Below are 24,913 nucleotides of genomic sequence, written 5' to 3' on the forward strand. Positions count from 1 at the left end.
CCAGGCAGAAACCCATGAACAACACACAAAGCAGGCTCCTTAGAGCTGACGCCAGCACCAAGTGAGTTTTCAGTCTGGACAACATTCACACTAAGGACTTCACAGTGCTGTACACATAAACAACTTCCCAGCAGTGTACAAAGTCCCTTTAAGGATCCTAGGAGGTCTGTCACATAAGGACCAGACAACTTTTCCTGCGTTCCTGAAACACCTGTGGTTCAAAATTACTGACAGTTAATTACACAGCCAGATATGGAATCTGCGGTTATAAAATCTTCCTTAGGAAGAATAAATGACAACTCTGTTGGAGCATGAATCACCATACACAGTACCATGACAGAACACAGACTACACAGTCTCTGAGCTGTCTGCCCTGCCTCTAGAGCTCGAAGAGTATTCTACCCTCACATCAGGGCTTGAGAGCCTAAAACACCAACATCTACAGGGTGACGGCACCCTCGATGAAATTCAAAAGTAGTAATTTTCTAAGTTATTCTGATGTTTGTATCATGGTTTAATGACTTCCATATTAGACATCAGACTCATTATCTACCTGCTAACAGACAACAGCACAAAGTGCAACCATTCCCAACATTGTTTACAGCATATTAGCCCACACATACAGTATGAAGCCCCAGGAAGTCCAGATCAGCACAGATTAAGTCCCAGCTGGGTAGCAGAATACACACCTAGTCAAAAATATTACTATGGAATTCTTTTTCTTCACTTATTTCAAAATTTTCTAATAAGTATCTAGAAAAGTCTGAGTTGATATTACCTCCCAAGAAATATAGTCAGTGTTTCTTAGAGAAAATGAAGTATTCATCCATATTTCAAAATCTAGGCAAAAGACAATTTGCTTGCACTTGAGTAAACATGGAACTGTCTATGTATGTATGTATCTTGTCTATTTATGTCTATGTAGGTATGTCTATGTATGTCCGATGTACGTCTATGTATGTATGTCCTATGTATGTCTATGTATGTCCTATGTATGTCTATGTATGCACTTGAGTAAACATGGAACTGTCTATGTATGTGCCACCTACTACCAACTTCTGGAATAAACAGGTTCTTAGTGTGCTCTATAACTCTGCTGGCCTGGACCTAACATAGAAATGCCACTGATGCCAGCGCCAAACGCTGAGTGTGCATGCCCAGCTCAACACATACTTTTAACATCAAAAACAAGTATCCTTTTACATTATAACTTCTGAAAATATATGTAATGGCACATCCTTTATAACACCAGTATGAATCTCGTGTGTGTGTGTGTGTGTGTGTGTGTGTGTGTGTGTGTGTATGTGTGTGTTCACGCCAGAGACAAGTGGGTCCTCCTTAGGGCTCATTAACCAGCTAGATAGACTATGCTTACTGGTGAGCTCCACATCCCAATGAGATTCCCTAGCTCAAAACAAATCAACAACAACAACAACAAAAAGTGAACAGCTAGCTGTCCTAAGGAATGTCATTAGAGACTGACTTATGACCGATATAAGGTAGGTATATATCTACCTTTCTGTTAGCTAGGAATTTCAAAACAAACAAACAAACAAACAAAACAGCAACAACAACAACAAAAACCCTCACAATCTAATGACTTTCCTAGAATGGGCTAACTCCATCGACCATGAAGCTTCCCAAAGGGCCCTGAGTATCCAAAGCAGGGAAGCAAGGAGGTAAGTCACAGGAAAACATCACTCCAAAAAAATAAACACGTCCAGTTGGACACAATTACACAGACTCAAAAGTTAGAGCTGGACATTACAGTAGCTTGACGAAGAGAAAGGAGAAAGGGTAAGCTAACAGAGGAATTACATAAGCCAAGTACAGAGTAAAAGGCATGTGACTTCTCTAGCATAGTTAAGTAACATAAGTTAGTACATAGAACCTGTCGTTCCTGGAAATAAAGCAAAATGATTCTTTCATGGATTTTTAAATTTTACTTACAAGAGTTTGTTTTAAAGTAGTTGTTTTTCTGCTGGGTGAGGAAGACCTGAATGAAATCCAAGCTCACCCTCAGCTATATTATTACTGGAAGCCAGCCTGGGCTATGTAAGACTCTAGCTCAAAACAAAATAAAAAGGTAGTTGTTTTCTTTTATAGTAGTGGCTACCCCGCAAAGGGAAAGAAGTCAGAGCAATGCTTTGGTCCTGTGGTATACCTTCTTTGTGGTTAAAATCTGTTGCTGGGCTGGGTGTGGTGGCACACGCCTTTAATCCCAGCACTTGGGGAGGCAGAGGCAGGCGGATCTCTGAGTTCGAGGCCAGCCTGGTCTACAGAGTTCCAGGACAGCCAAGGCTACACAGAGAAACCCTGTCTCAAAAAAAAATGTTGTTGGGTTTGTTTGGTTTGGGGGGGGTGGGGGGGTTGAGACAGGGTTTTTCCATGTGGCCCTGGCTGTACTGGAACTCACTCTGTAGACCAGACTAACCTCAAACTCAGAGATCTGCCTGCTTCTGCCTCCCCAAGTGCTAGGATTAAAGGTGTCCACCACCACTGCCTGGCAACATTTTTTTTTTCCCTAATTGTAGCCTTATTTTATTGTATGTGCATAATAAGTGTTTTGGATGTGTGTAGGTATATATGTGTACCACATACTCGTGTCCCTGGCGCCCATACATCCAGGGCACTAGATCCCCTGGAACTGGCGTTATGGATGGCTGTGAGCCACCGTGATTTGTAATTCAGAAATGTTCTTTCTCTAAAACTTTGAGCCTATCACAGAGTAAGTTTTCCAGCCTTGATAGAAGAACATGTAAGCAACATATAAACATGCTAGAAAGTAGAAAGAAGAACAATGCATTGCCAGCAGAAAACAAAACCAAGAGAGTGCAAGTGAAGAGCCCATTCTCCCCCTGATAAAACAGCAAAGCATCCAGGCGGAAAACCTTCAAAAGATAGATAATGTCAGGATGCTTATGTACCACTCCACCTACCTAACAGAGCAGCAAAAATAGGAAAACGATTTGGGTTCAGGTCCAGTTGCTTGGCAACCTCGTGCATCAGATACTGGCTTGTGGTGAGACTCTTCCCGTTGCGGCTCAGTTTCAGGGCATGGGCACTGAAGTAGTAGGGGATGTTGCACAGTGCATAATCGGAGTCATATGCCACCAAGCCATGGAAACCATTCTCTCTGCAGAAGCCAATCACTTCTTGATGATGATCCTCAATGCTCTGTGCAACCTACACACAGAAAAGGAAGGAGATGCCATCAGATGCAGGCTCTAACTGCAGCAGCAGGTTCAACAGGCAAATGTACCTGACATCTTTAAAGAGCTACTGATATGAGCATTAATCATCCAAATGATCAAAAAGTGCCAGGACCAATCATGTGACACACTGCTCCAAAAGGAGTCTCAGAAATGAAGTGAATTCAAATCGTCAGTCAGTAACTTACCATCCCATCTAGAGTACAAATTAAATTCTCCACTTGCGACAATTCCAATGCTACCCTGCTTGAAAGGAAACTAATCTGACTGATCCCTGCAACCAAATTTTAAAAGAAAGGAAAATGGGGTAAAATAAAGAAAGAGAATACAAGTAGAGAGAGCAAGACAAAGGAGCTGCCTTTGCTATAGCTGACACAATCTCTTCAAAAGTGTTGGAAAGCAACACTATACTTTTCCTTTAAATAAAAGTCTGCATTACCTATCAGTCTCCTAGATCTACACTCCTGAGCCTCAGGTACACATGACCACCCTAAAGATAACTGTCCCTCTGCAAACAACGTCAGGACTACCACTTAGACTCACTATAAGCTAGCTGTCATGTTTGTGAAGAAAAGAGCCAGCCTGGCTATGGTGGCGCATGCCTTTAATCCCAGCACTTGGGGGGCAGAGGCAGGTGGATTTCTGAGTTCAAGGCCAGCCTGGTCTACAGAGTGAGTTCCAGGACAGCCAGGGCTACACAGAGAAACCCTGTCTCGGGACCCCCCCCCCAAAATCCCAAACTGCTGATTTTTCTTGTTAATTCTCAAACTCTGTTTAACTAAAATTCTAAAAAGCTATTTGTTTCTACAATGGATGAAGGTATTTTAAGGAGTAGAATTTACATTAAATCGGGGACCAAGTCCAAAGACTTAAAAGAGAAATAACCTAAAATTTCTAGAACTACAATCTAATGTATGGATGTAATTGGTGACATTTTAGATTAAATTAAATTCAGAATTAAGTCCCAGCAGTCAGTAGTCAGGTGACCAGCAGCTATCCTACAACACCTAAGTGACAGAACATTTGTGTCTCCTCGCTGAATTTCACAATGAAAGTGGGTTCCAGGTCTTGCTGAAATATTAGCTGTAACTCATTAAGAGGCAAAGCAAACCGTTACGTTTACCTCACCCTTAAATCTATAAATATACCAGCTAAAACAGAAAAATAGCTGAAATTATTTTCTAAAATTAATCCCATCCAGAAGTGGTAATCTTAGTCTAACCCCAAATCCTTTAATCAAAGAATTTTCTTTGATGAAAAATTTCAAGTACTGTTAAGCTAGAAATCACTGGAGAGGTTCTACAGTAAAAGGGAACAGAGAGCCACCAGCTGCCCCTCCTAAAGGATTCTAGGGCAGACAGGTGGCCTCTTGTTCCAGAGGCTTTGAAGGAAACGGTGCAATGCGCCCGAGCAGTCTCTGTTCCTGTAGACAGGGCAGTCTATCAGCACCCTAGCTCCAGAAAACTGAGTGGATGCCCCTCCAAGGTTAGGCGAGGCTCAACTCCTGATTACATCACTCTCTGAACTTCCCAGACTGAGTTTTCTAAGGCAGTATGTCACAAAGCATTTCTCCTAAGAAATGAACAGTTTTTCAACCAAAAGCTGAAAGAAAAGGCAGATCTAGGTGGGTTTCCAAAGCCACGCCCATGCAGGTGGGAGGCAAATTCTAAGACCAGGAAGCAGCCCTGACCAGATGGAGCTCCCCCTGGGATCAGGAGCTGGAAAGTAGAAGGTCATCAGGGGTCAGGCCTAACTTGTCAGCTTTCAAATAACCCTGTGAGCATTGTAAAATGGTAAGCAATATATTTTAAAAGCTATAAAACTTTCATGTGCTTTAACCAGTAACTCTACTCCAGGAAATAGCTAATCCACCAAATAGAAATCATTAGAATCATAAAAAGAAATATAGTGACTTCTACAGGAGGAAACATGAAACAGGTGAAGTCACTGCAATGCTTTGTGGAAAAACTTGAGGAAAGTGTCATTAAAACATTAAATAATTCTAGAACACAATATAATGTACTTACAGCCATGCAAAACTATGTCTGTGGAAACAGACTGAAAAGGAAAATACCCAAACAAGTGTGTATGCACAACTTTCTAAGATAGCCAGGGGCAGGGGGCCGGGGGGCAGGGAACAGGGGATGGGGGTTGGGGTTGGTAGACAAACTTAAGAAGGCCTGGTGAAGGATTAGAAAGCAGGTTAGTGGCCCAGTGAGGGTCTAACATGTAGAAGACCCCAACTCCATCCCGGCACCACCAAAACAAAACAAAAAAAAAAAAACAGTCCTACTAGAAAGCAGCCCACTCTCCAGTCCTCTCTCTGCTGCAGACTTTGGGCAGATTCCTATACTTTATAGACAGGTCTGTCTCTACGGAAGAGAAGGACCTGGGCTCATACATCCACAGCAGCCACTCCTTCCATGGCAGCTGCTTACAGCCATTGTGCCTGCTGGTGCTACTAGAGTACATCACTAATCTGTAAAGAATCCCTGAGAATTCAAGGGATAGGGCATTTCTCCTCCGTGCCTCCAGGGTGTCAGGCAGCAAGCCTTCTCTACTACAAGGATGTGTGTAAGCAGAGGTCCTTGTCTTTTGTAGAGACAAACCCACAAAATGTAAGAATCTACCCAAAGTCTACAGCAGAGACAAAACCAGAGAGTGTGTTTCTAATAGGACTTCTTTTTTCCTTTTTTGTACTAGTGCTGGAATAGATTCCAGGGCCAAGCACATGTTAGGCCCTCACCCAGCACTAATGTGTTTCTCCAGCCTTTAACCGGGAATGAATGAATGAATGATTAAATGAATGAACAAGCTAGGTAAAGATGAATGTGTACAGTGGCACAATAAGCAAGTCATGAAACTTTAAGCAAGGGTGGTTGATAAAAGGCCTTGCTGAGGATGTGATCCTAGTGCAAACAGCATGAGGAGGAGGCCTGGGAGGGAATGAGAGAGAGAGAGAGAGAAAGAGAGACAGAGAGACAGAGATAGAGACAGACAGACAGACAGACAGAGAGACAGACAGAGAGTGCGCTACACTATAGGCAGTCAGCTATCCAACAATACAAATGAAGAAACTGGGCACGGGTGCACAATGAGATCCCAGCACTTAGAAGGTGGCAGCTGGAAGTCCAAGAGATCAAGGCCAGCCCCAGATACATAAGATACTGTATCAAATAAATAAATTACATTAAATTTTAAATTAGGGTCTGGGGAGAAGGCTCGGGTGATGTAGCTGTCATATATTCATAAGAACCTACACTGGAATTTTTTCATATAAAAGAAGTTCTGTAGGGCTGGAGAGATGGCTCAGTGGTTAAGAGCACTGACTGCTCTTCTGAAGGTCCTGAGTTCAAATCCCAGCAACCACATGATGGCTCACAACCATCTGGATTGAGATCTGATGCCCTCTTCTGGTGTGTCTGAAGACCGCTACAGTGTACTTAATTATAATAATAAATAAAATCTTTAAAAAAAAAAGTTCTTTAATCCCAACACGAGGAAGAGCCAGGAGTATCCATCCCCAGGAGCTCACTAGCCAGTAACACTATCTGTATCAAGAAACTCTAGCTTCAGTGAGACTGTTTCAAAAAATAAGGTAGAAATACACTGACCGTTGACCACTGGCCTCCACATGCACACCCATACATGAGCACGTATATGTGCTCACACATTCACTAACACATATACATGTATACACATACATATAAACACACATATTAAGTACCATGCTGGGGAGCCACAGTAGGACAAACAGAAGCTATAGCTCACCCTCCTATGGTAATCAGGACTCCATTACTTTTTCCTTTTCTTTTGCTCCTACTCTTCCCATTAGTAGCCTGGGAATAATACAATGAAATTTGTATTTCTATAGCTTCATAAATGTGTTAATTTCAGTTTTAGAAGTAAATAGAAACTATGAAGCTTGAGGCTAGAGAAGTGACTCAGTGGTTAGGAGTGCTTGCTCTGCAATCAGGAAGAGCAGGGTTTGGTCCCATGTAAGAAGCCAGCATCCCCACCAATGCCTTCAGCCCTAACTCCCACCCAGAGCAGAGTGGTGCAGAGAGAAGAGACTGCTGGAGTTTGCTGGCTTCTAGCCTGGCCAAGAGGGAGCCCGGGATGTAAGGATACAGAGACCCTGCCAGAGAAGAACAGGGAGAAAGAGTCTAGGGGAAGACGAAACATGCCTTCTGCTTGATACGCCAGCACATACACTAACACAGACATACATGTAAGTAAATAAACCTTTGTGATGGAGGTGGAGGTCTATGGTAGAGTGCCTGCCTAAAAAGCATGAGACTAAAAGCAGTGGTTCTCTACCTTCCTACTGCTGGAACCCTCATGATGTAGTGACCCACTGTGGGTCAACAGGCTATGCACAGACAGCCTGGTTTCCAGTTGAAGCTAGATCTTGAACCCCAGGAGAACCCGATGGGTGGTAATTCCCACCTACATGGGACAGTAGGCGTTTGACCATGTCTCCTGGACCCCTGGCTCCTGTCGAAATTATTGCCCCAACAGGCCCCACAGGAGAGGCGTGGCCATCAGCCACGAAGGAATTGCACCAAGCCTTCCCACATGCAAATAAGGTTTCCCCCCAAACTCTCAGTCCAAGCCAATGAGAGGTGCCTGCTATCAAACCCTGAATAACCCCCATCCAGGAAATTAAAGGTGCATAAGAACTATTCTGAGTCTTTTGTTCTAAGAGCTTTGTGTAACACTTGGGAAGAGATCTTCTCTCCCGAAGAGCCACCCAAGGTCCCGCCACACTCCTCACTGGATTGTTGGCACCGGACCTGACTCAGTTCAGAGCAGCTCAGAGTTACCAAGCGACCTGGAAGGCGTGACAGAGACTTCGTCTTCCTGCCTGCATTCGCTTCCCTTTGCTGGAACCCTCGCACCTGGCCTCGACAGAGATCTCCGTGGAAAACCTAGGTACCCAGGCTTACAACCCACGACCATAAAATTACTTTTGTTGCTACTTCATAAATGTAATTTTGCTACTGCTATGAATTGTGGTGTAAATCTGTGTTTTCTGATAGTCTTAGGTGACCCCTGTGAATGGTTGAGAAATATATCTCTAGATTCAAACCCTAACATGAAAAAAAAAGGTATATGGTCAAACTGGTGGCACATTGTCTATAATCTCAGCACTCTGTGTGCCAAGGCAAGGCAAGTTCAAGGGCAGTCTAGGTTATGTAACAGGACCCTTTCTTAAAAAAATACACAAAAACAATTTTAATGAGAATCCTATAAGATGTGATGTTGAGGAGATTGTTATTTATTTATTTATTTATTTATTTTTGGTTTTTCGAGACAGGGTTTCTCCATATAGCCCTGGCTGTCCTGGAACTCACTTTGTAGACCAGGCTGGCCTCGAACTCAGAAATCCACCTGCCTCTGCCTCCCGAGTGCTGGGATTAAAGGTGTGCACCACCACTCCCGGTGAGACTGTTATTGTTAACCTCCAGAAAACATAAAACAAGAGAGCTAAGCCTTCACAACTACTTAAGAGAGCCCACAAAGAGAGTAAAACCCATCTCTCACTAAGGTGGATCAGGCTTGGATTTGAGCTGGAAATCTCAAGCCAGAAGCCACGGAGACCACATACGAGTTTCTGATCAAGGAAGTGAAACTCCAAAACTCCTGCACACTCTCCAAAGAACCAGCTTACAGCTCCCATGAGCGCCAAGCCAGTGACCCACACAGGTAGCAGCCTGAGCCAGCAGGTGGGAGTCACAACCCCTCCCAGGAAGCAGGGCAGGCAGAGCCAGTGCTGAAGAGCTTAAGTGGTAGCACAGCAGCCATCTTCCAGCTCAAGGAAGTACTTTCCACTTAGTCTAGGATTATTTTTATTCCACTATCAACTTACCACAGACTTCGCAGTCAAGATTTTTAACGTCAATATGTTGCATGGGGGGGGGGGGGGCGGAGGCTGTTAGTAGTGATTTGGTTTGGTTTTTTGAGACAAGAGTTTCTCTGTGTAGTCCTGGCTGTCCTGGAACTCTCTGTAGACCAGGCTGGCCTTGAACTCAGAGATCCATCTGGCTCTGCCTCTGGAGTGTTGGGACAAAAGGTGTGCACCACCACCACCCAACCTATGTAATTCTGAATGTCATATATGGGGAAAAAAAGGGTAAGAAGCTAAAGAGACGGCTCAGAGATTAAGATCACTGGCTGAGCTGGCCTTGGTGGCGCACGCCTTTAATCCCAGCACTCGGGAGGCAGAGGCAGGCGGATTTCTGAGTTCGAGGCCAACCTGGTCTACAAAGTGAGCTCCAGGACAGCCAGAACTATAAAGAGAAACCCCGTCTCGAAAAAAAAAAAAAAAAATATCTTCCAGATAACCAGTTTGGTTCTCTGGCTTCCATAGGCCCCAGGCACACAAGTGGTACACAAACATATGTGGGCAAAATACCCACACACATATAAAAATGAGGCAAATAAGCCAATACTGACTTTATAAAGAATACTGGTTTAAAGTTTCCAAAATTGCTTGCACCCTCCCTCTCCCTCTCTCTCTTTCTCTCTGCAGGAGCCCTTTCTCTTTCTTTTTTAAAGATTTATTTATTTATTTTATGTATATGAGTACACTATAACTGTACAGGGTGGTTGTGAGCCTTCAAGTGGTTGTTGGGAATTGAATTTTTAGGACCTCTGCTCGTTCTGGTCTACCACACTGCTCAGGTCCAAAGATTTATTTATTATTAAGTACATAAGTACACTGTAGCTGACTCCAGACGCACCAGAAGAGGTGTCAGATCTCATTACAGATATTTGTGAGCCACCATGTGGTTGCTGGGATTTGAACTCAGGACCTTCGGAAGAACAGTCAGTGCTCTTAACCACTGAGCCATCTCGCCAGCAGAGCACTTTCTCTCTTCCTCCTGTCCCCCAGCCCTCCCCACGGCTACTCCCCTGGACTCAGTCCTTGGGGGCCAGTGAACTCCCCTGAAAGCAGCTTCCCAATAAACCTGCCTTTAATATTTAAAAAAAAAAAAAAGTTTCCAAGATTAGCTAGCAAGTATGATAATTGCCTGAACTGCTGTGAAAGCAGTCATGGGATACCCTGGAGGTAGTACTGCCACTCCTATAATGTAATGAAAGCAGTTCTATGAGGAGGTTTCATGCCTCTGCTAACCAGGTTGATGGACTTCTGTCTTCATCACAGGGAAGGAAGATGGGATGATCAGACACATCATATGCAAACCACTTAGAATCATTTCAGGTAGCAAACACCTGAAATATGTCAGGCACTTCTTCTTAAGTAAACCAGGATATGTCATAGAAAATAACAATGTAGAACTTTTCTCAGAATGCTTTTGCAATAGCTCAGAGGATAATGTAGTCCATCCTCCTCCGGCCATCTGAGAAGATACAAGTTAGCCTGGTCATATGAGGATGTAGATGAACCTGAATTCCTGTTTAAAAACAAGCACAGACTTTGCCTTATGCCCACGGAAGTCCAATCAACAAGTATCAGGTGCTGAAACTCACTTCCAGCTTCTGTTCCTACTCTGGCCCAACTCACAAATCGGAGCACAACAGTCGATTCCACTCTGATAAGGTGGGGGGTTGTTTCTGACTTTAAAGGGGAGAGTTAACTACAATAGCATCATTCCAATTTCTCCCTAGGGGAAATTACAATCACAGCTGACTAAGCATATCTTACATGCCTCGTTTATTCCATAAGAATGGAAGGCAGCGGTCCTAAAAGCAATGAAAAACATTTGTTTGAGTTAGCCTAGAATACCACACAGCCATCACTGTTTCTTTTGAAATAAAAGGAGTGGCATCAAAAGAGATTCACAACTTTGGCAAGCAGTAGGGAAACAGAAACACCAAGCAACCACATTCAGTAGGATGACTACTACCCAAAAATGAAATACCATTAGAACAGACAGTGAGAAGCACAAGGAAGCATGTGGGCAGCCAGAGCCCTTGTGTGGGGTCAGACGGAAAGTGGCACAGCAGGCGTGGAGAGTAGTACAGCAGGCCCCCAAATCTCCATCACTGGGGATAGGAGCCGGTTCAGTAGGTAAAGCTTTTGCTCTACAATTGCCCATCCACCCATACCCATGACATGTTGGGGGGGGGGGGGCCACGGTGGCCCACCTATGATCCCAGCCATCAGAAGAGATGACATTCCTGGAACAAGCTAGATAGCTAGACTAGTGGAATCCTCAATCCCAAGGGAGTTCAAGTGAGACAGCCCTGAGCCTAGACAAGGAAGAGATCAGTAAAGGATGGCACCCAACATCAACCTCCAGCCTCCACAGGCACACACGTGCTCACACAGCATGTGTGCTGCACACAAATACACACCAAAAATGCATATGGCGGCAAACTGAAAATTATGTGTGTGTGTGTGTGTGTGTGTGTGTGTGTATCATACTACAATTGTAAAAATAATAATAACTCCTGATATCCTTAGAAGGCATAAGCACTTAACTCTAAGATATAACTTCTTACTTTATGAAAAAACATACAAGTTTTATTTTCCCTGTGGATACGACATTAAACATATATGTAATGCCTTTTCCAGCTACCAAAGGGCATTGTTTTTATTTTTACTTCCCTTTTCAATTTCTTTAGGAGGTTCTTTCTCTGTTATGTTTGACTCAAGGCTTATTTGGTAATAAGTTTGCCTTGTTTCCTACACTTCTTAAAAAAAAAGAAAAAAAAAACACAAAACAAGGGAGTAGATACCATAAAAGAATCCATAGTATTGTCATATAAATTCTATTTAAAATAGGCTACTACAGTAACTTCCAAATGACTCAGCTAAAACTTAAAACGATTGTTTTTGTTAAAATCATTCTAACCTGGGCACAGTGACATGCACCTAAAGTCTAAATTATAACACAGCAATATCTTATATCTAAATAAATAAATGATAAAATTTAAAATTCATCCAAAACTTTTGAAAAGCCAAAATCTTAATTTTCAGAGTTCAGAAAAAAAGTAATTTAGATTGATATAATTTCCTATAGCAATGTTTGCAAAAGCCTATGGTCTGGCAACTGTCTGGGCAGGCCTGTACAAGGACAGAGAGCACACTGGACTCTAGGGCTTTGGCTGGAACCCGTCACTGCACAGCACCAACTGGAAAGTGGGACAGCACGGGCAGCCCATCCTTTCCCAGGCCAGTAGTTTGGAGTTTGTCTGTGTTTTGGGGTTTGGTTTTATTTTCTCTTGAGCTAGCAGCAAAAAAATTACCAAATGGCCAGGACACAAATGGATGCCGTCTCTCAACAGCAGCTCAGTCCATACTTCCCCCATGATGCCTAAAAAACAAAGTGCCTCAAATCAGGGGCAACAAGAGAGAAAGCAAAGCCAATTTACCTACACGGCCTCTCTATGCCTCCTCAACAGAGTACACCTTGCGTTAAGACGTTTAAAGGATTACTGCAAGATAAACCCAGGCACCAGGTGGCTCAGGCAGTCAGTCACCTTTGGAATTAACTCTGACTCTGAGCAGGAAGAATTCTACTTCCTCCTGTCACAAAGCCTGAGGGAGGGAGCTTCAGTGCTGGGTGTGTCGAACTCAGCAGGTAGTGTATGAATAGGCCAGGGATTGTTCTAGAAGCTAGATGACAGACAAGGTCCTCAGAGAAGTCACTTTCCATAGGGGGAAAAATAAGTAAAAGCAAAGTAAACTAAGCTATACTGATACCTGGGGAGTTTTAAAATATTGTATGTTAACTCTGGTTCCATTCCATTCGTTCCATTCGGTTTGGTTTTTTAAGACAGGGTTTCTTCGCGTAGCCTTGGCTGTCCTAGAACTCACTCTGTAGTCCAGGTTGGCCTCGAACTCACAGAGATCCACCTGCCTCTGCCTCCTGAGTGCTGAGGTTAAAGACGTGCCACCACTGCCCAGAGGGTTGGTTATTTCTTAAAGTATTCTTACTACTATTTACTTATGTGTACATTTATGTCTGGATATGAGTGAGGACAGAGGGTGTGGGACTGCCCTGGAGCTGAAGTCACAGGCAGCTGTGGGCTGCTACATGTGGGTGCTAGGACTAAACTCGGGTCCTCCACATGAACAGCACATGCTCTGAAGCACTGTGCCATGCTCCAGTCCCAAACTCTGGTTGACTGATATGTCTAATAGGTTTGGGGGTTTATATTTGGTTGGTTGGGTTTTTATTGTTGTAGTTTTGAAATTCTGTCTACAGATTCACTGAAAGTAACCTAATTACTCAAACATTCTAAAGCATGTTCTCTTCATACAGTCTTTTGACATTTAATCCTATAGTTTGAGTGCATGCTGAAGTTTGTGCTAATTAGTTTCTTTTCATTGGTATAAATTTCAGAAAACAAAAATGAAGAGTAATGTCTAAAAATATCTTAAAGATAGGGTATATATATAAATGCATGTTTTAGAGTTGTATCTCCGAGTTCTCTTCCTGATATAGAAAGCCCCAAAGGCCTTACAACTTAGAATCCTTGGATTTGGTGGCATCAGGGATTCCTTGTCTTGGCACTACTGGTATTTGAGACTAGCTAACTCGGCTGCAGGGAGCTGTTCTGGGCACTACAGAATGTCACAGCATCCCGACCTCTACCCAGTTAACACCCTCTGCCCAGGGGCTCTGCTGACACTGCCAACCACCTCATTCACTAACCCTAGCTAAGAATTCCCAAGTCTTCACAAATATATCACTTTATGGCATCAAAAAAGTAATTCTAATGTATCAGAAGATGGCCTAGTCGGTCATCATTGGAAAGAGAGGCCCCTTGGTCTTGCAAACTTTATATGCCTCAGTACAGGGGGAACGCCAGGGCCAAGAAGTGGGAGTGGGTGGGTTAGGGAAGTGGGGAGGGGAGGGTATAGGGGACTTTTGGGATAGCATTGGAAATGTAAATGAAGTAAATACCTAATTTAAAAAAAAAGTAATTCTAAACATGAAAGACTTACCTCAACACTGTTCTTTCAGAGGACCAGAGGGTCAATATCTAGCACCCACACAACCATCACTAACTACAGTCCTAGAGAAATCTGATATCTTCTACTACCCTCTGTGGGTACCAGGCACACACATGGTGTAGCTACGCATATATGCAGGCAAGTGATACATACAGGAAAAATAAGTAAAAATTTAAAAGAAGAAAGAACTAAGCTAAGCCCCTTAGAAAACAGAGGAGAGAGCATAAGGAAATACATAAACAGATATTGATCCAAATATTTAAAGAAAATAAAATTTGTCTGGCTATATAAAAGAATACAGTAAATATTTTAATTTTAAAAAGTAAGTGTTTGTATTGTAGTGCAAACCTTTAATCCTAGCACTTGCAAGGCTGAGGCCAGACTGGTTGGGCTACACAGCAAGTTCTGGACCAGACAACTCCTAAAATCTTGTCTCAAAAAAGCAAAATCAAAGCCTGGCATAATGGCATATGCCTTTAGTTCCTGCACCCCGGAGGCAAACTTGGGCAAATGAATTTCTGGAATTTCCAGGCCAACCAGGGCTACACATTGAGACCCTCATTTGCTTCTTCGATTGATTTTAAAGCAAACAGTGGAACTCTGGAGTTGCTCAGGCCTCCAAACGCATGCACACGGATACACACACAACCCAAGAAGGAAGGTGGTATTTGAGACAGGCTTTGACATGAGTAAAAGTTCGACAAAGTAAAAGATAGGATGGCAAACTAAAAGACAGAAACAATGGGATGAACACGTGAACAGATAAACAAGGCAGAGAAGGTATGAATCATGAAGCAAGATGTAATGGCTAGGGTTGCAGAAGGGTCTACAAGTCTGAACAGAGTTGGACTCTAATGGCTTGTTTCAAGTCTGAGCATGACAGAGGCCTCCCTGAAGATGTGGTGGGCAAGATGAATAACCTAGGATAACTCTGGGAGCCTGAGGCCATTCTGACTGCCCCCACAGTAAGATAGTCAGGAAATATTACTGGTTCATAGTACAGCTTACATCTCTAGATTCTGGCTGTGTTTTTTAATCATTATCATTTCTTAAATGCCGGTAAATAGCCAATAGTTTCAGAACCTGCCAATGGGTTTGCAAAGCAGTTGTGTAGAAACCCTCTGTGTTAGGGGTGCTGAGAATGAGGAAGAAGGTGGAGGTGAGAGAGACTGTGGCACATGTTGGTAGTGTTGGAATAGGTCGGAGCTTTATGCTTGCTAATAAGTAAGTACCTTATCACTCTACTACATTGTTATATAATTAATTTTTTCAAAATTGCTTTGTTGCTGCCACAGTGGCTGCAGAAGCTACGTGCTTTATGCCATATATTACTCATTATTAGCAGTTTTTAATGTGTAAGAAATAGTTTTGTGTCTATACTTTTTTTTATTTTGAGATAAGGTTTCTATTTAGTCCTAGCATGTCCTAGAACATGCTGTGTAGACTAGTCTAGTCTTGAACTCAGAGATCCATCTGCCTCTGCCTCTGCCTCCGCCTCTGCCTCCACCTCTGCCTCTGCCTCTGTTGTGAATAAAAGCTTGCATTACCATACCCCTACCTGTAGTTGTCTTTTTAAAGTAGTGGTCTGTAGTTTGCTCAGCCTTTTCAGTTCATACCCCACATGCTGGTGCCACAGGAAACTGCCAGTGACTTTGTGTGTGTGTGTACATACATGCTAAACTTAGCTATTCTATTACTGAGTACATACTTAAGAAATCAAAAGCAGAGGTTTAAGTCTATTTATATGCCATGTTCACAGAAGCACTATTCATTTTTCATAATAATCAAAAAGCAGGAGAAATTCTAATGTCTAGCTATGAATATTTGTCACTTACAAATGAAATACTGTATAGCTTATAAAATTACTGACCCTTGAAGATGGTAAGCTGCAGTCATGTACCCTAGAACATCACAATGTTAGCATATACTATGTCTAGCTTTCTACGGGACCTTTTCTAAGTTGAACTATAAGTACCATTAGATTAAACTGCCTCGAGTGTTCATTAGAGTCACGCACTGTACAGGTTTGTAGCTGAAAACAACAGGTGTGTGTGTGTGTGTAGAGAGAGAGAGAGAGAGAGACAGAGACAGAGAGCCTACAGGCCACACCAGTTAGATTTAAGTATACTTCAAAAAACTGCCTGGATATGCACTCCTCTTGTTGTTACACAACACAGGACTGTGGCTACAAAACTGACATACTAGAGAAAAACATTTATTTTTAATGGGTGACCAGTTTGAGTAAATTCTGAACTCTACTTCCTAGTTACTTAAAGGTCCCTGAGAACTGCTTAGTTCTCTGGATCTAATGATGTGTGGTTTTCTTCCACACAGAAACCCTCCTCCTATTGTAACTGCACAAACATCTGCTATCAGAAAGGCTAGGGCGTGAGCACTATGCAGGCACACCCTTAGAGTACTCATACACTGAAACTGGACTTTTGACTTCAGCCTGCACTTCCCTTTGCAGGGTTACTAGGCTCCAGTTTTAACTGACTCAGAAGATCCTGCTTCTTGCAAGGAAAAAACGGTCACTAAGACACTGAGTACTGAAGGACAGAATGACTGTGAGCAAGGACCAGTAAGCATCCAGGCTGACTGACGCCACTTGCTCCTCACCACTGACTCCCAAGAATAGGTCATCATCCATAAAGGCAAGTGTGTTTTCTTGGGTTGGCTGAAAACAGGAACACCATCTCACCAGAACACCAGAGCGTTGATTTAGCAAAACCTCACTAGAAGGAACTCAGGATGAGGTCTGAGGAACCTCAGGATAAACTTTCACACCAACACATCCAGTCGAGTAGGAGAGGTGTTTAGACAGGGCTAGTGAATTAATGTCACCAAGATTTTTAAATAAACATAAGTTGCTCCCTGAGGCTTCAAAGGTTACCATGACTGGAGGAACACAAAGGCCACTCTCTCAGTGACCAGCAAATGCCATGTTCAAGACATGCTGTACAATGTCCACAAGAAAATTATCTCAAATAAAAGCCAGCTCCTAATGGGTCACAGAGATGCACTACCTGTACAAAACATGCAGCCAGGGTCAGCAAGAAGGCTCAGCAGGCAAGCCCAACAACCTGGGTTCTATCCCTGAGACCCACACGGAAAGAAACAATTGTCCTCAGACTTCCACATGTGGCCCATGACAAAATGAATTTAAATGTAAATTTAAGATGTAGTTATTACTCTATCAAAGAGATACTCTCTAAATGAAAATGACAGAAAAGTATAACTTTCTGCCAATCTATAAAGCATCAGAAAAGGTGGGTAGTGGTACTTGGGGTAGAAATGGAGAAAACCAACACTGACAGTTTACATGTACGAAATTGTCAAGGAATAAATAAATAAGGTATCCTATTTCAAAACGCCAGAAAGTGTGAGAAAAAAAAGCAGTTTCAATATTTTGTAACAGAAATGATTTTACACAATATAATATACATAGGTGTTTATGTCAGTTTCTTTACCAATATTTATCTTTTTTTTAAAAAGTAGTTTGCTGGGGGTGGGTGGGTATGGGGGACTTTTGGTATAGCATTGGAAATGTAAATGAGCTAAATACCTAATTAAAAAATGGAAAAAAAGTAGTTTGCATACAGTAAAAATAATTTTTAGCTTATCTTACATGTACAGTTTTGATTTTTAAATGTTATCGTCACTGTAACAGAGAACAGTTTGGTATCCACCTGACACTTTGAGAACTTGGCTTGCATGTATGTATACACGTGTGATGCATGTGTGTGCATGTGAATACACACATGCTGTGTGGAAGCCAGGGGTTGACGGGTGTCTTCACATGGAACTTACTGGTCAGCAAGCCATGGGGATCTTGTCACCCTACCAGCACTGTGGTTGGAGCTACACAGTGCAATACTCAGCTTTTTCTGTGGGTGTTGGGGTTCTACTTTAGACCCTCTTTCTGTACAGCAGGCACTGCCAGTACTGAGCCACCTCCACAACTGCTCGTTGTTTTGTGGGTGAAGGTGGTGGGTTTTTTCCTAAGGCAAGTTCTCATGGAGCCTAGGATGGCCACTACCAGGCTACGCAGGCAAGGATAGCTCTGAACTTCTGCTCCTCCTACCCTACGTTCTGAGTACTGAGACTAGAGGTGTGTGCCACTATGTCCAGTTTTTGCAGTGCTGGGCATGGACCCCTAGACTTCACACATGTGGGGCAAACATTCTCAGGCCCAACACCAGTGTCTATGGGAATAAAGTTTCATTAAGAAGATACCAATTGGCCCTGGAAGAGCACTAGCTCCTCCGGAGGACCTGAGTTCAATTCCCAGCAACCACACGGTAGCTCACAACAATCTGTAACTCCGATTCCAGGAAATCCAACGTCTTATTCTGACCTTTCAAGGCACCAGGCACAAAAGAGGTGCACAGACATAATGCAGGCAGAACACCCAGAAACATTATAAATAAAATAAGGACCACCCAATTCCAGCTGCTCGCCCATTCTGGAAGATAGTGATAGTGCATCACTGGTTAAGTATCTGTGAGCCTCCAGAAAACATTTAAAAATCCAACACACAGACACACACATTGAAACATACACTTTCTTAAACAGAGACCACCGAAGATAATTTTTATGACTCCAAAATCATCCTTTTTAAAACATACACAATCATTACTTTAAACACTATCTTTAGTTTAATGTGTGAGAATGTTCTGCTTGCTTGTATGCACCTGTGCCACTTTCCCGTCTGGTGCTGTGGAAGTCAGAGGAGGGCTTCAGATGCCCTGGAGCTGGAGTATTAGATGATCAGGAGCCACCACGTGGGTGCTGGGAATCATGTGGGCCCTCTGCAAAAGCATGTGCCCTAACCACAAAGCCATCGCCCAGGCCCGCAAATCACCCTTGTGATACTGCACTACCCTCAGGGATGCTGAAGTACACAGGACTGCTCTCTTGTTTTAAAATAGTTCCCAGAATTCTGTCTCTGCTTTTTACAGCTTCACATCTTCTCTCTGGTGCCACCTTTTGCTATTAATGGAGCTCCTGCCTCCAGCAAACTATCTTTTTCACCTCTCCTCAGAGTTGAGAAAGTGGACAGCCAGGATTGCTAGAATTGCATCTACAAAGACTAGAGAAGGCTGAGAGACAGAGCAGGCAGGAAAGGCAACACTGTCTCAGGAGTGCACACACACACAACAGATATAGAGACAAGGACAGACAGAGGAGACTCTAATCTGAAGTAATATTCAATCTTTTATTGAATGTCTCTGCTGACTAAAAATACAGCCCTGTGCAGTTAGCAAAAGCAGGTAAAATAAAACTCTTTTTGTGTCTTAGATGTTACTTCCCATCACTAAGCAACACTAAAGCAGGTCCATTTCCAGGCTGTCCACTAGAGGTAGATCACAGAGCAACAGCTTTGCTTTCCCCCTCTGAGAGCCCCAGGCTACAGAGAAAAAGTGAGAGGCACACACTGCCTCTCACACGAACTCCCTAAGAAATGTCAGGCTGTGTATCTGCCATATTCCTGGGCCAATCACCAGGCATCCAGCCACCCCCACCCACACACTTAAACACAACTTCACCAATTGCAACAGGACCCTGGGTGGGACTTCCGCAATCATTTTAGGCTTAACTACCACCATCACCACTGCCAGCAGGGATGGTCAGGAAGAGGGAGACATGCTAAAAGTTGTAACTCAAGCTCAGTTTCCAAAGAAAAGAGCAAGTTGGAAGACAGTAGCAAGTCTTAAAAACTCAAACAGCCTCACCCCTCCCCAAAGAAGTGTTTAAAAAAAAAATCATGAAAATGCAAAGCTATTCAAAGTTGAGGATCAGTTAGGTGCTCGGCTCTCAATCAACCTCGGAGCCCTTAAGTTCTCTGGCCCAATTCTGGCTGCAGAACCTTCTGCCAACGGGACAGCAGAGGGCTAACATGTGGAGCTCTCCCTCCTTACCCACCAATCAGGGCTAGTGAAGGTCACTCAACACTTCCTGTGCAGCAGAAAAACAGCTCTCACAAGCTCCTGCCTATGCCAAACGACCCCCAAATTCTTCTTCCTGGTCCTAATTGCTACCTTCATAGTAGACATACAGAACTGAACCACTTTAAAACTCAGAGAACTGACAAGAGCCCATCTCATCAAATTCACAGTACCATGAAATCTAAAACCAAAACGTTACCATAGACAATTTCTCCAAACATCTCATTTTCAAAGGTAGAAGAGCAGGGCATCTGCCTTGAGAATTAAGAGATCAGCCCTGGTTTATAACAAGGTTCCTTCCTCTCCCACAGCTTTGGAGGCTCTGTTTTCAGCTTCCTGTGCCTAAGGTCCTGGCAATATACTCTCATTATTTATTCTCCAGACTTCCAAGATAAACCTGTTGCTGGGAAAGAGTGGGTTAATTTCGACAGATGGGTATATGCTTAAGGATAAGGCCAGTGGGTAGCCTGTCGGCCTCTCAGGGGAGGAGAAAGACTGAGGATGTGGGAGACGACACCACCGATCCCACTTTGGGTGAGGGTCTATCCACCAGCCTCAAGTGTCATATGAACAAGTCTATGGGCCCACAGAGGCCAGAGAGTAGGGAGGAATGTGGTGGGTAGACTTCAACCACACCAGGCCTAAAGGCCCGGGCATCCATCTTGCTCTAGGGCCCCTCTGCCTAGCTTGCATCAAGCCTGGGCATGGTGACACGCTATGTCCCGAGAGGGGCCCTGAGAGACACTGAAGCCTGCTGAGGCCTTCCACGGGCAGGGGCACCCAGGACTCACTCTGGGCTAGGCTGGGCTTCCCGGAACTAGTTCAGCGCTGACAGTGACCTAAGAGACCTCCCAAGTCCAACCCAAATCCAAGCCCAAAAAGACCCTAGGCCAAGCCCCAAACCCCTGGGCCAAGGAACCTCAGACTCAACTCTGATCGCTACCCAAGCAATCCCAGGCCCAGCCCGAAGCGCGAAGAGGCCTGTAGCCCAACTGTGACTCCTGTCCAAGTGACCCCAGACCCCAACCCTGACCCAAACCCGAAGGGAATCGGTCCAAAGGGCACCAGGCCCGATCCTGACTCAGGCCCAAAGAGACCCCAGCCCCAGCCCTGGGAGACCCCGGCGAACCGGCTGCAGCCGCACCTTGACGTGGAAGCGGATGAGCGCCAGGCGGATGCAGTGGGCCATACAGACCGGAGGCAGGAACCAGACCTTGGGCGGTGGCGTGCCCTTGTTCTGGACATGGCTGACGATCTGCTGCGCTGTCTGGCGCTCGTTGCCCTGCCGCTTGACCCACTCGTGCAGCCGGGCCTTCTCGAGCGCGCCATTGAAGAAGACGAAGAGCTCGATGTTGCCTCCGAAGCAGGCCTTGGCCAGAGCCGCCAGGTAGCCGAGCATGTGGTTCCACTGGCCGCCGCTCACCCAGTCGGTGTAGAAGCCACCGTACAGGCGATGCAGGCAGTTGTCGGCATCCACCAGCAGGCGCAGCGGGGTCTGCGGGGGCCGCTGCCGCCCGCCGCCCACCAGGCTGCCCCGGGCCAGCTTCTGCAGCTCCACCGGCACCACGGCGCTCGGACAGTGCTTCTCGATGTAGTCCTGGAAGCCCTGCACGCCCATGGCGGCGGCGGCGGGGCGCGCGCGCGCGGGCGGCGGCGGGGCCGGCGGCGGCGGGGCTGGGGGCGGCAGGGCCGTGGCGCGGCCGGCGGGCGCGGGCAGCCTCAGGGCTGGCTGGGGCTGGCCGGGGGCGCGCTCACGGCCGCCGCGGCCGCCATGTGCTGCCGCCTCCCAGGGCCATGTCTGGGGAGGGACCTGCGCCGCCGCCGCGCTCTGCGAGGCCGAGGCCGAAGCTGGGCCGGGCGGGGCGGCGCTGACGTCGGGCCCGCCCGCGCGGACGCGGGAGGCGGAAGAGGCGGCGCCGGGGCCGCGGCCGGGCTCCCGGGGCGGCGGCGGCGGGGCGGAGAAGGCGGAGCGCTACTCGGCTTGTCGGGCCCTTTAGGGGGCCGCAGCCGGGCGGGTTCGGGGAGGCGCCTGGGCCCGTGCAGGCCGCGCCCGGAGGCCGCGGCCTCCGAGGCTGGCTCCGCCCCGCTCGCGGCTGCGGGCCCGGTAGGCGTGGCCGGCAGCCAGCGCTCCTCCTCCGCCGCGTGTGTCGCGCGGCGGGGTTAGGGGGAGCCTGGAGCCCGGGAGCGCGAGCCGCGGAGGAGGACGGCGGCGACAAGATGGCGTCGCTCCCGGGACGGGACGGCGGCTTCACGGCCTGGTGTCGGGACCCGGCTGAGGAGACTCCCCGAGAGGGGCAAGCCTCCCCGGCGTGCGCCGCCCTCCGGAGACGAGCGGACGTGCGCTGCCTCCAGGGGCTCGGGCTGCGAGGGTCCGGCTAAACCCAGGCGCCGACGGTACGTATGCTGAGCCAGGACCAAACGTTCTGAAGGAGAAGCTGTCCGCTGGGGACCTGGGCACGTAGCTCAGTTGGCACAGTGCTTGTCTGGGATCTTCGATCGCCCAGGGTTCGATTCCCGCGTGTTGCTTAGGCCGTAATCCCAGCATTCTGAAGTGGAGAGTAGAGGATCAGAGAAGTTCAAGGTCATTCCATCCAATTGGAAGCCAGCCTGGGCTACATGAAACCCGCCTCCCGCTCCCCCTTCCCCCAAGAAAAAGGAGCGGTTTTTTTTGTTTGTTTTGTTTTGTTTTTTTGCTTACCTTCAATTTTTCATCTGTTCTTTTTCTAGACAAGCCGCTGCTGGAGCGGGGTGCACTGGACACAGGAGTGACCCATCCATCGCACAGAACACCAAGTTCATGCAGACTCAAAGCCCCCCATCAGAGTCTTCGAGAATAGGCAAACTGAATTCTATAGTTTCTTTTAATTTTTTTTTCTTTTAAAGACTATTTTTATTCTTTGACAGTTTCATGCGTGTATACAATGAACTGTGATCATAACACCCCATTCTTCCACCAATCTCAAACACAGGCTCCTGTGATGTAGACAGATGAAATGCGCTTAGGGCCTTGATGGATTTTCCTTAATTTTTTTAAACCCGATACGTTATGCCACTTATGTATAAAATTAGTGATGAGGCCACTAGTCCGCCTAGCTGAGTAGAAAACTTAATCCCAGAGTAAGTAATTCCATGTCATTTAGAAATTAAGATTACACTTAAAGCCTCACTAAATAATAACATCCCCCAAAATAATCAAGTTTTATGTAATTCACAGCTAGTATACAAGATTGCACATGAATCACTTGTATTTTCTTAACAAGATTACATTCCATATATATTTCATTCACTTGTTTAGGTTTGTGTTTATTTTTGTTGTGGTTTCTTGTTTGCTGGCCTGCTTGGGCTAGCCCTTTGCCATCCTGACTGCCTGGCCTGTTTTTTATTTCTTTTAAACATTACTGCTTTTATTTATTTATTTTAAAAAGGGAGAGGGGAGAAAGCTTTTGTGCTAGCACCCATGATTTTGGAATTAAGCATACATTTTATTTTAAGACCGTAGGATGGTGATCCTTCTAAAAGAAAGTATCACTCTCCTTAAGAGAGCCTTGGCTTTCTGTGGCCTCCCAGGTTGTTATACAGATGTTAGCAATGCCAGCTTTTGTAGTCACTTCTGTACTCTGTGATTGTATAGACTGTGCTTTGGAATTTTGAGAACTTTAAAATTCATTTTCATAATAAAAGCCCTCAAAATTTCATCATGCTTGCTTTCCCTGTTTAACTGTGTATGCCCTCCAAACTTATTAATGATTGGGAAATTGTTTGGCTAACAACGCTATAAAGAAAATTCAGGAGTTGAGTGATGTTTAAATTTTCTAAATATCTAAATCCTATTTGAAAAATACTAAATCTTAGAGTCTGCTTGGGAATACAATATGATTAGGGACTTTTTTTTCTCCATTTAGGGCTGTATTAGAGAAACTTTTCATGAAGTGATTACCACACTACTGAGGGGAAAAATAAATGAATAATACTGCATGACCATAGACTTCCAAGAATTCTCACCCTTTTAATTCCAGAACTCAGGATGCAGAGGCAGGTGGACCTGGGTGAATTGAAGGACAATCTTCTGTACCTAATGAGTTCCAGGTCACCAGTGCTACACAGAGAGACAGAGAGACCCTGTCTCCCCGACTGCCTCCAAAAAAAAAAAAAGGATTATGACTACTAGATTAATAGAGAGAGCCAGCCAGCCACAGAGCACAGAACTTAAGCAGGCGGGGGCGGGGGGGGGGGGGGGGCGGGAGTTTACTCTCAGCATTTCAACTTGTTTCCCATCGGCTAATTTACTTACAGCTTAAAGCAGGAAAATGTTGCCCTTTTTTTGGTTTGGGAGTTGGGGTTGGGTTTTGGGAATTTTCGAGGTTTCACTCATAGCCCAAGATGCCCTGGACCCCACTGTGCAGCCAGCCAGCCTCAATATACAGCAATCATCCTCAGCCCCCTGAGACCTGGGATTGCAAGTGCAGGGCATGTTGCCCGCCCAACATGATGCCTACCCGACACGCCCCGAGATCAGGAGGAGAGATCAGGAGGAGACACGGTATTCCCGCTGGGGTTTGATTCCTGGGGTGTGCCTAGCCCTAACCTGTGCCTGGGTGCGACTTCAGAGTCCCCACAGAGCATGCGCACGCTTGGTCTGCATGCAGTCTCAGGCTGTTCTAGTCTGGGGGCTTCTGGTACTCTGGGATTAAGCTTTCTACTCAGCTAGGCGGACTAGAAATGTTCTCTTCACAGCTGCGAATTCATTTTCGCTTTGAGCTGTTTTAAAAATACATTTTATGGGAAAGTAAGATTCTAACTTTTGGGTGTGTCTTAATTAG

At 45.2% G+C, this 24,913-nt stretch overlaps 1 protein-coding gene and 1 long non-coding RNA gene across 5 annotated transcripts in view; one reads left to right on the forward strand and one right to left on the reverse strand.

The window, feature by feature from the left end:
* Window positions 1–21,943, reverse strand: part of Fam120a (family with sequence similarity 120, member A) — an 88,845-nt gene extending 66,902 nt beyond the window's left edge. For 3 of the 4 annotated variants that reach the window (XR_001780775.1, XR_003950447.1, XR_001780776.1), the window contains exons 1-2: window positions 21,238–21,760; window positions 2,940–3,186 (exon numbers count right to left, since the gene is read on the reverse strand). Coding sequence is in view for 1 of the 4 variants with exons in the window: in NM_001033268.3 (NP_001028440.2) it covers window positions 2,940–3,186; window positions 21,238–21,711 (721 nt within the window). In the remaining 3 variants the exon portion in view is untranslated. Of the gene's footprint in view, window positions 1–2,939; window positions 3,187–21,237 lie in introns of all 4 variants that reach the window. The other variant, NM_001033268.3, reaches the window with a different exon arrangement.
* Window positions 21,944–21,994: 51 nt separating this feature from the next.
* Window positions 21,995–23,788, forward strand: Fam120aos (family with sequence similarity 120A, opposite strand). The gene is made up of 2 exons (NR_015601.1): window positions 21,995–22,487; window positions 22,821–23,788. It is a non-coding gene; the product is annotated as a family with sequence similarity 120A, opposite strand (long non-coding RNA).
* The last annotated feature ends 1,125 nt before the right edge of the window (window positions 23,789–24,913 follow it).

This window comes from Mus musculus, chromosome 13 (assembly GCF_000001635.26).
Source record: "Mus musculus strain C57BL/6J chromosome 13, GRCm38.p6 C57BL/6J".
Taxonomy (NCBI): Eukaryota; Metazoa; Chordata; class Mammalia; order Rodentia; family Muridae; genus Mus; species Mus musculus.